The sequence below is a fragment of the Lipotes vexillifer genome, unplaced genomic scaffold, assembly GCF_000442215.2.
Source record: "Lipotes vexillifer unplaced genomic scaffold, Lipotes_vexillifer_v1.1 scaffold213, whole genome shotgun sequence".
In the NCBI taxonomy this organism is placed as follows: domain Eukaryota; kingdom Metazoa; phylum Chordata; class Mammalia; order Artiodactyla; family Lipotidae; genus Lipotes; species Lipotes vexillifer.
The window spans coordinates 4422790-4434094 of record NW_006780610.1 but is presented as its reverse complement, the minus strand read 5'-3'; the positions used below and the strand labels follow the sequence as shown (position 1 = coordinate 4434094).

General features: G+C 54.9%; 1 protein-coding gene across 2 annotated transcripts in view; it reads right to left on the bottom strand.

Annotated features, from left to right (window-relative positions):
• The window catches only part of GRIK3 (glutamate ionotropic receptor kainate type subunit 3), a 232635-nt gene extending 221706 nt beyond the window's left edge, over nucleotides 1-10929 (bottom strand). The window contains exon 1 of one of the 2 annotated variants that reach the window (XM_007453808.1): nucleotides 10800-10929. In XM_007453808.1, the coding sequence (XP_007453870.1) occupies nucleotides 10800-10914 (115 nt within the window). In that variant the 5' untranslated portion in view covers nucleotides 10915-10929. The remainder of the gene's footprint in view (nucleotides 1-10799) is intronic. The other variant, XM_007453809.1, reaches the window with a different exon arrangement.
• Between the last annotated feature and the right edge of the window lie 376 nt (nucleotides 10930-11305).

The following is an 11305-nucleotide window of genomic DNA, read 5'->3' as shown; positions in this document are numbered from 1 at the left end:
TTAACAGATAGTTATTAATCCCCTATTGTGTGCCACACACGACGCTAGATGCATTGGGAAAGTGGTGAATAAGCCAGCTGTGGTCCACGCTTGTCTCTAAGAGAGCTTCTCTCTAAGGTAACCAAGGATTACAATTCAGTAAGTGCTATGACAAAGGAAGTTCAGGGTACTGTGGTGACTCACAGAAGGATGTGGGAGTCGAGAAAGGCTTCCTGGAGGAAAATACATGTTTGCTGAGACCTGAAGGATAACTAGAAGTCAGCCGGAAAGAAGAGCAAGGCAGAGGCCAAGTGTGAGGGAAGCCACAGTGCTTTCTGGGGACTTGGATGTTTGGTACAGAGGAGCAGAGAGTGTGTGTGAGGCAAGGAGGGACAGTGCATGAGTCTGGAGGTGCCAAGCACGGCAGGTCATAAAGGGCCTGAAAGCACGAGGAACCCAGTGGGATTTCAGAGCTGGTTAAAGAGTAGGGTAGTGGATCTAAGACCAGTGAATAAGCCAACAGACTCTGACATTGGTCATTTCCTGCCTAATGTGTTGATGGCAGGGACGGCTGAAGTGAGGGAAGGCATGCTCATCCCAGGCTCAGATGGCACGAAGCATGCCAGACAACAGAAAGGACTTTGCCACAAACTCCACTGTCCACATCCGCGGTTCCCAACCTCAACCATACTGCAGGCCAATAACCACTTACTTCTCTATCACAGGCCCCTGGAGCAGGCCGAGGAGGAAGAAGAGGGTGAAATCCATGCCCACCTCCCAGGGATGGATAGATGGGAACAGGCTTTGGTGGTCCAGAAACAAAGAGCCAGAAAAACTGCCTGAAGGTTCAATGATAGGATTTTCCAGGGATAAATGACAGGTCTTGCCTTCAGCCTCAAAAGATCAACTGCCAAAGAGAGGATGAGAGAAGTGATAGATCGGCCGCGATGCCTGTGTAAAAGACCTTGTGATCTCAAGAGACCACCAGCCCAGTATGAATCAACAGAGTGAAACGGCTGCAGAAAAGCCTGAAATAATCTGAGGGTGTATAAGTAGACACCAATGCTGAGATGTGAGGAGAGGATGAGTTTACTGTTTTTAATACATAAGCAGGACTGTGGTTAGCTCTGGACACCATGCTGAAAGAATTCGTTATCTTCAGTCCGGAGAAATGCCTTTACATTTCTGTAGGGTTGCACTGTGGGACAGGGTGCAAATCCAAACCAGAATCAGGGGGCGGGGTAAGCGTAATAGTAAGAGCAAAGGATAACATTTATTGAGTGCTTACCATGGCTGTAGTCTAAACATATTATGTGCATTAACTGATTTAAACCTTATAAAAACCCCGTAAGGCAGGTATTATTATTATTATTATTATTATTATTATGAGATTAAATAATTTGCCCAAGATCACACGGGTGGGAAATGATGGAGGCAGCCCTCAGACTCAGGCTGTTGGATTCCAGAACCTGTGAGCTTATCCACAAGTTAGATTGCTAAAATGTATTCAGAATTTCCTTTGGGCCAGTCATGTTAATTCTCACAATGATCCCATGAAGTCAAATCTATTACTATCCCCATTTTACAGGTGAGGAAGTCTAGGCTTAGAGAAGTTAGGTGACTTACCCAAAGTGACACAGCCTGGAAGGAAGGAATGAGAGCTCAAACTCAAGACAGATGGATTTCAGAACCTATACTCTCAATGTCCAAGTCCTATTGCCTTCCCCAGAACTGCAGGAAAACCAATTTTAGGGGAAATTTTGCAACAAAGATTGGAGTGGGCCCATACATTTGCAATAAAGAACAAAGCACGGTTGAAAAGCAGTGAGTTTCCTGTTACGGGTGGTATTCAAGCAGAGACTAGATATCCACCTATGGGGGGCAGGGGGCGGTCCTCCAGTGACTTAGAACAGTGGTACTTAAAGTGTAGTCCTCAGATAAGCAGCATCAGCATTATCTGGGAACCTATTAAAATGAAAATTCTCAGGCCTCACCCAGACCCACTGAATCAGAAGCTCTGGGGGTGTGGGACCCAGCAGTCTGTATTTTACCGAGCGCTCCAGGTGATTCTGATGCATGTTAATGTTGGAGAAGCAGAGGCCTAGACTGACCCCTGGGGTTCTTTTCAGCGTGGATTCCGTGATTCTTCACCACAGACAGGAAATGTGATGCCTGGAGCCCTGGGAAGGCCTTGGCTCCCTGCTCCGGCTTTTCCGCCCAATTGGGCAGGCTTTTTGGAATAGCATATTTCAGTTCTGCAAAGCAGATGCAGGAAGGCTTTGCAGAAGTCTCTCTCGTTCCTATATTTAAAGAGCTCATCCCTGCAGTGGTTCTGAGAACTCTATAAACCCCCTTCCATCGCAGCCTGTCTGCATCAGTCCCTTTATTAGCACAAGACCTAATTGTCTCCTATGGATTGGAACGCTCTTCACACAAACTGGAATCTTAGCTCCATCTCCCTCCTCTTTTTCCCTCTGCCTTCCTTAACCACCATTCAGCATAGCACCAAAGGATTTGAAGTGGAAGCTGCCACTCCCCCCCCCAGATATCACTCCATCTCATTATCTCCGATCTGTTAACATCACCATGGGGACTCTCTCCTCCCCCGCTTTTGTGGCCTCATTACCTGGTGTCTCCCAGCAGAGCCAGCAGTGTCTATTCCCTGGGGCCCAGCCTCCAGCTGCAGACCCTCTCTGCACTGGCTTGCTCCGGAAGCAAGCTTGGACTCCACATCCAAGAGGACTGATTAGGACTCCCTGGACCAATCCCTCAAGAGCATCCCATAACCAGGGTCTTCCCAGCTCTGCATACATGCAAAACACATTTCAGTTAAAACACTGCAAATGTAGGGAAGGACCAACACCCCGTGGGCTTCAGGTGTGTGATAAATAACAGGCCAGGAGGAGTCTGGGAGCTTCTGGACATATAGGAGCATCCTCAGAAGAGCACCCCTCTTGCTCCCTAGCAGGGAGCAGATAACTGTGGCAGGTAGCTGTCACAGGCTGCCAGAGACATCCATTCCACTGCTGGGCATATGGGTATGTCAGAAATGGGCAAATTCCATGTACTGAGCTGCATGGGGTACTGATCACAAGGTTGGCACAAGGCAGACGGTATATAAGAAGCAGATAGCCTCAGAGCTCAGAGTCTGATGGTGGAGACACAGCCTCCACCGTTGGGGAATCCTTTTTCTCCTAACATTTATTATCAGGCACTGTGCAAAGAGCTTTATATACTTTATCTCCTTTAATCCTCACAACAACCCTGTGAAGACCCTGTAAGATTCAACCATATGAAATTTTTATAGGTCAAATATGGTTTGACCTATAAACCATAGCTGAATATGGTTTAACCCAATATTAATTTTTCTTCCTTGTGGAAGAAGAAATGGAGGCTCAGAGGTGAAGTGACTTGCCCAAGGTCACACAGCTAGCACGTTAGACTCCCACTCAAACTCAGATCCACCACATTTCATCAAACCCGAGACATACCATCATGTTTTAAGGTGCCAAGAAAGAAAAAATCCTGCAAGTAAACTCGGACTTGACATGTCAGACACAGACTGATTTTGGAGATGTGAAAATGTGGGGTGAAGAGTCAATCTTAGAATCAATGAAATATATTTTTTGACTCCGAAAACTTCTTTACTAGAGAAAGCCCTGCACATACCTACAAGTATAGCTACAGCCAAGGCCAGTGAGCATTAGTGAACAAAGTACAAAGGCCAAAGGAAGCAAGGAGAGGAGCGTGGGAACCCGAGCTTTGAGGGGAGGTGAGGGGAGAGCCTGGCTGGCGCTGAGGTGGTGTGGACCCTGACGGTAATTCTGAAGGAAATAAACCAAGGTAAGGTGGGGGCCGAGTGCTCAGGGGCCCAGCAGCTATAAAATGTGGCTGAAGGGAAACAAAAGCAAAATCAGAATGACCTGTTGTCCTCAAACCTAGTGCCCTTGCCCTCAACCCAGTCTTCTCGCCTCTCTCAATCACACTCAATTAGGATTTGGTGTCTGGAGCACAACGAGAAGCAGAAGAAAACAGGGACTTCAGAACAAACACAGGTGCTAACAGGTACAGGCCAGTGAGGCACCTGGGGCACAAAATTTAAGGAGGTGCTCACTGTCACGTTCAGTCATGCAAGAGCAGGGTCACCACTTGACAGCCTCCTTAAATCCTGCTCCCCTGCCGCCTCCCTCACCTCACCCCAGTCCCGCCCTGTGCTGGTGTCAGACTCCTCTCCTCCAACGAAATCAAGAAGAAATGCTGATATTTGAACAGCATTTAAGCTTTTGTGGAATGACATCCCATCTATCTGACTCCATGAGGCAGGAAGTCTCATCCCCATTTTACAGATGGGGAAACTGAGGCCCTGGAAAATAACATGACCCCTCCAATCGTGCCTGTTCCGAATCTGTCACTTCTGTGGGCACTCTGAGCAGTGCAGTTTCCCCACTTCGAGAACAGGTCAGTCCCTGCAGCCACCATAACCCAGTCTCTCTGTGTCCCCTGGAAGAAAGAACAAGGTGTAGGAGAAGGGCAGGTGTGGGCTTTCCTCTGCTCTTGCAGACGTGGCATGGGGAAGGGGGGACTGGGCAGCTCTTGCACCCAGGTCCCCACATCCAACCCACAGTGTCTGTGGGACAGCAACACATATTCCTGGGCCCAGTGTCAGAGGACCTTACCCTCCTATCATCCACCAGTCTCAGTTCACAGCAATGCAGGTTCTATTTAGAAGGTTGGAGTGTGACTCTTGCTTAAAGATGAAATGACCATAAAACCTATTAGCCTGGAAAGGATGTTGGAGGGAAGATGGGATTGGGAAGGAAGGGAGGACAAGAACTAATTTGCTGGCCACCTTCTCTGGCCAGGCCACTAGCTGAAGAGGATGAAGGGAGACACAGACACAGGGCCCTGGGATTTCCTCAACGCTCCGGAAGGCTGAGCTGAGGAGGGGCAGGATGATGCGGCCCAGCTGTCTTTGAGGACAGCCTGGTGGCTGCCAGGGTGACATGTAGGCTGGAGTCTCCAGAGTAGAGGGATTCCTGTGGGTGGACTGAACACAACCAAGGGAGAGTCCAACCTTTATTTCGGGCTCAGATTAAAGTGTTAGGCAGAGGGCTTCCCTGGTGGCGCAGTGGTTGAGAGTCCGCCTGCTGATGCAGGGGACATGGGTTCGGGCCCCGGTCTGGGAAGATCCCACATGCCGCCGAGCAGCTGGGCCCGTGAGCCATGGCCGCTGAACCTGCGCGTCCGGAGCCTGTGCTCCGCAACGGGAGAGGCCACAACAGTGAGAGGCCCGCGTACCACAAAAAGAAAAAAAAAAAAAAAAAGCGTTAGGCAGAGTCCAGACGCCCAGACAAGGTGGGGTGTAGTCAGTGTACGGTTGTGCGTTGCACATGCGGGAGGGGTGGGAAAGACCATCCATACCTTTCCTCTACAGGAAGCATAACTACCACTTGGTCCATCAGCAAGGAGAGTCTGACGCTGAAAACCGGCACTGGTAGGGTTAAATGTTGTGAAGCCCATACAGCCCAGGCCTCTGAGGCCGCACTCAGCACCCAGAACCATGGGGGGAGGGGGCGTTGCACTCAGCGCATATGAAAATCAGTGCTTCCCATCTTCTGACTACACAGACAGTTAAAAGCACAGGATCTGGGGTCAGGCCGGCGGGAATTCTTATCCTGCATCCACCACTCACTGGCCACGTGATCCTGGGCAAGTGACCTCACCAAGCTTAGTTTCTTCATCTGCAAAATGAGGATAATGTCTGCAGGGTGTTTGTGAAGGCTAAACCAGATGGTGAGAAAAAAAAAAAATGCGACAGCTACATGTCTCGAGCACTTACTAGTCACATTAGCAGTCACCGTTTGAAAAGCACAGTCCCTGGCAGCTAGTAAATGCTCAATAAACCAGGGCCATTGCATTGCGGTTGTGTGTTGTTTTCCTATTTTGATTTCGCTCCAGACCCAGGTGGGGTCCCAGGCAGGAGACGCACGGCCACCTCAGCACAGGCACACTGCCCCCTGGCGCTGCTGCTGGGGAATCAGCACCTGCGAGAAGAGCTATTCCAGCCAACAAGTCCAAGGCCTGTCTGCACTAGTCCCACCCCTGGCCCACCTGTCCATCCAAAGCTCCTCGGGAGGACAAGCCAGGGCCTGCTGGGGGCAGGCCCCAGAGGAAGGGCCCTGCTCCTGGAGTTTCAGTCCTCTCTGCTGCCAGGCAGGGCCTGGGGAGCCCAGGGCTCGTCTCTGCTGCTGCCCAGCCGAGGGGGAACATCAGCTCTCTTGGTTCCCTCTGGAGGGTCCTGACAGCAAGGCAGGTTGCAGGCAGAAGCAGCAGGAGGCAGAGGCTGGGGCAGCTGACTGCGACAGACTGGACGAAGCCTGGCCTCAGCAGATCAGAAACAGTCCCAGTGGTGGAGCACAACCAGGTCTTCCCCTAAAAGAGCAGCCCTGAGCCTCCTCTGCCTATGACCTTGCACGCCCCCACCCCCGAGGATGGGGTTGTTCTTGTACCCATAGGGCATCTGTGCCTCCCCCCTCCCCACGGAGGTGGCTGTTTCCTGGGGCAGGGACACGGGGCCTGTGGGAACGTGGGGACTCATCTAGCTGTGAAACCTACAATGGCACTGACAGGGAGGCTCACAGGCCCCACAAAGGATCCTAAAGGCAGCCAAGCAGCCTTGCGTTTTGAAGGGTGGGATGAAGAGCTGCCCCTCAGAGCCCTTTTGAAAGAGCACGGTGGGCTGGACTTCTGAAGTCAACTGTCATGCCGGCAGCAGGGGGATGCAAGTGACCTTGGAAGGGCCTGGTCGGGACACTGTGCTGGCTCACCCCGCATCAACCACCTCTAAAAACCCCAGATCATCCTGACGTCAAAAGACTGTTTAGCACAGTGCAAGGCAGGCATCAAGAAGAAATGAAACTCCAGCTCGAGAAGGAGGGAAGCCCGGGCTGACAGGAGCAGCTGGGCTAGAAAGTGGAGGCAGAAATTCCTGAAGTTAATGCTTTCTAAGGCCCCTCGGGCCACTCCCAGGTCTTGTCTGAAGCTATTTGCTTCCAGGGGGGAAAACCCTATTGATCTTCATTCAGCGCCTGTCTGCTCAACACGGCGGGATGTTTCAGCGCATCACCAGTCACCGTGAGAAATTTCTCATTGTTTTACGCATAGCAGCTCCCAAACTCAGGAGACGAACGTTCAGGACCATTTGGATGAACTGATGGCAGGAGATGCAGACAGGGCTGACCTGGGAACTCTGGGTGAGGGGACCTCACGCCCCTGGGACAGACTGCAGTACCCGCTACCCCGCGCCACCCCCCTCCTCCACCCCTGCCCCCAGCTCAGGCTCAGAGCCTCGAAACTCTTTTGCTCTGTCTGTAGATGGTCAGAGGGGCCGGTGCTGAGCCAGCCTTTCCTTCCCACCTCCCACCCCTCCACACACACCTGCTTTATGTCTCTGCAGTCATTTGGCTCGGAACCTCCCCCTCTGGCTGGCTAGAGATCACCATCGTCCACTCGAGCTCCCCAGCTACCGCCCCACTGTCTGTCTCCCTTTTCAAATTCCAGGCTGGCCCTCTATCCTACAGTATGTATGTAACACGAGGGATGATCTAGCCGTGAAACTTACTATGGCACTGACAGTCCCCACCAGCCTGCACTACAGGGAACTTTGAAACCACAGAATATCCCCAGCCATCACGGCCAACTCAATAGTTTACAGATGGGAAAACTGAGGCTCCCGGTTGGTGGGAGAGTGTAATTTGACCAAGATGGCTCAGGAAATTGGTGGAAGGCAGAGCAGAAAACCCAGGCCTCCTGGCTCCCAGCCCAGGGCCCCTCCACTTCAGCTTCTAGGTCAAGTAACCAGGAAATCCAGGTCCCCACATGAGGCCACTGAAGCACTGAGAAGACCCGTGCATTAAGCTGCTTTCTGTGAGTTAAGACGAGGATCCATCTGAACAATAATAACGATGATAATAATAATAATAAAATGTTGAACAATATGCCTTGAAAACCTTCAATAAGCAACACTTGATAACCACACGCAGAATACATCTTCCACGTATTCATATAAAATAATCAATGATCATTTTTTTCCTGCATACTAAAATCCAATTACTCTCTCTCCCTCGCTCTCTTCCTTACTCTCCTTTGTTACTTGCAAACCATCCAAGCAATCAATGCCTTGACCTCTCCCTCTGATAGACACAATTACAAAAAGACAGAGCAATGCAATTCATCTATTCAAGACGGATTGTTTGAACACTCTGTCACACTGCTGAGCTATCCATCTCCTTGTCTAAGAGGAAATTTCAGCCCCCAAAAAAAGGCACAAAGAGAGGGAGCGGGTACGCTGCTCCCCAGCCCAGAGAGCCCCTTGCACACCTGCAGGAAACCCCTCTCCCAGGCTGGTGCTAGGCGACGCCTGGCTGCTGTGCAAGGATTCGGCTGTCAGCGCAGCCAGCTCAGGCACCAGTCTTGGGAACCAGAAGCACCCAGCACACGCCGGAGCCCAATTTCCAAGGCCTCAATTCCTGCGGCCCTAGCCAGAGCCCTGAGATCCCAGGGGTGGGGAGAGAGAGAAAAAGGGAGATGGCATCAGCCCCAGCCAAGATGCTGTGTTTGGGTTTCAGCATGAGATTCTCTGTGTGTGTGTGTCTCTCTCTGTGCCACGTCCACTGTAGCCCCCGGCTCCAGCTGAGACTCCAGCCTGTGCTCAGAAGGACAGAAGTTCAGCTCCCCAGGAAGCTCCAGAGAAGCCCAGGGGCCTCAGAGCCTTCCCATCCTCCGTCCAAGCTGGCACAGCTCCGGCAGTCATGTTCGGCATCGGCCCAACACCCCAGTCCTCGGGCTGGGAATCAAATGGGGCAGGGCTCTTGGATATAACTGGCTTGGGCCAACACGCTAATTAATCCTGGGGCTTAATACGAAGAAGATTAGAAGAGAGGAAGGCTTTGCCATCCTTAATTGCATTATTACACGGTGAACCCAAGAAAGGGCGGGCAGGCTTCGGGCTTCCCCTCAGGGCAGTGAGGAGTCCTCCAGCGCAAGTCAGTTTCACAGGAAGAGGGAGCGGGTGAGGATACATCATCCTGCCCCTCCTCAGCTCAGCCTTCCGGGGCTTCCCTCACCTGCTCCTTCTCTTCCTGGGCCCCCAAAGACTGCCACCCCTGACACTGGCCTAGGTGTATGCCCATCCCACCCCTGTGGAGGAAGGGCCACGGAAGAGGGGCCTGCAATGCATGGGCTGGGTGCATAGGACCTTTTGGGTCCCCCTCTTTTCTCCCAAGGGCACCCTACCATGCAGGCCCACAAAAAAACAGAGGGAAAGGAGCAGGGAATAAAAGGAAAAACTGGCCCACTACTAGGGGGCTGCCTGCTCCTGGAATGGTGACCAAACGGGGCGCTGGGGCAGGCAAAGGTGCAGAGATAGAAGAGATATTTTTGTCTTGCCAGGAGCAGACTGGGCTGCAAAGGGTTAAGCCTGGTCGAGGGCTGTCCCCAGAGTCGGGTGCCTGGATTCCTCTGCCTCCAATGTCTGCCTGCCAGGGTCCTGGGCATAAACGGAAAGACCCCAGCGTGGGCAGAGCTGAGGACTGTGCTCTACCCTCGTCCAGATGTCCAGTTCAAGAGGATCTGGAATCCAGGAGAGAGACAGATTTCTGACTGCCTCCTAGGAAAACCTCAAGTAGAGAAACCAAGCTCGACACTGGTTCCCTACCCCCCCTCACGGTGCTGGCAGCCCAGAGTCCGAGCCTAGATTAGAGCCACAGGGGAGGAAGGTGGCCCAGGCTCAGCAGAGCTCTGGCCTCCTTGTGCCAGATGCTGGTGGTGGCGCCTCGCGAACCCAGGCGGCCCAGGTCTCCGGCCTGGTGGCGGGCGCAGGGCCTGCGTGGCGGAGGCTCCCGCGTGGCCAGGCCGGGCCCAGCCCTGGCGGTCTCGGGCCTGGAACACTCGGAGGCATCCCGCACAGCCCGGAGCGCTGCCTACAGGATGCCTCAACAAAGTTAAAGCCCCGAGTAAGAGACTCCGGCGAGAAGAGACGCGGGGACGCCAGAGCCCCAGAACGCCGCACGCAGCCCCGCCGGCCGCCGCCAGTTGCGGAGGGATTTCGGCTAACTTTAAAATCTACTCGCATCCCTCTTGTCGCCTTTCCTGGCTGCTCTGGGCGGGCTCCGTCGTTCCCTTCCCCCTGCCTGCGCTGCCCCAGGCAGAGGAGAGGCCTCGGCCGCGACGGATGGCTGGAGCGACCGGCGGGGGCCGCCCCTCCCCTGCCCCGCGCCACGGGGCTGAACGGGGGCCACCGAGGCCGAGGGCAGCCACCGGGAGAGAAGACCGGCCGCCCTTGTCATGCGAAGCCGGATCCTGCGTCCCTGCCGCCGCCGCTCGAGCCCTGACCCAGGTGGGGGCGAGGGGCCCTCGGGGAACGAGGAAGGAAAAGAAGTTGGCGCCTTCCCCAGGGCTGCCGCTTCGCGGAGAAGCCGGGTCCCAGAACTCGGTCTGCGGCCGGTCCTGCTGTCAATGGCCGGGAAATGCGCCCGCGACGCGGGCTGCGACCGGAACGCTTCGCTACACTCTGCCAGCTCTGGCCTCCCAGAAGCGCGCCAAGGGCCTCTCGCCCGCCGCACCCCGTCTGCCTCCTCTCCAATAAGTAAGGCCCATGACCCCGGCTTTGGAACTTTGTCCTCACCGGGACGAGCTGGTGGTCACCCGGCCCCGGCAGCGCGGAGAGAGGGTGGGAAATCTCTTGGGATCGCGTACAGTGGCCCCCCCGTTCCCGCCCCCGCCCGGGCGCACGGAGACCCCCGGCTCCGGGGAGCCCTTACCGATCCGGATGACGTGGGGCATCCCGCGCGAGTCCGGGATCCAGAAGGCGCACACGAGGAGCCCGGCCCAGTATTCCCAAACCAGACTCCGGAGGCGCCGCCAGGGAGCGGTCATCGTTGGGCGCCGCCGAGCGTGCCCGGGGCGCGGCCGTGGCGGGCTCCCTGGGGCGGCAGCTCTAGGCGCGGGCGCGCAGCAGCCCCCGAGGCGCCGCCTGGCCCAGCAGCCCGGCTCCTGAGCGCCGCTGCGAGTGGGGGGCGCCCCGCGGCGCCGCGCACATCTTACTGGGGGGCCGCCCCGCCGGCGCCCGCCCAGCCCGGCTGCCGCCCACGGGCCCCCCGCGAGAGAGGCTCCTGGGCTCCGCTCGGGCTCCTTTCGGACTCGGCTGCGGCTTGCGTCGGCTCGGCTTGCGCGCGGGCTCCCACCTGCCCCGGCTGCCGGGCGCTGGCGGGCGGGCTGCACGCGTCTCCGGCCGCTCCTCCTCCAGCCGCCGCGGATGCTATCGCCC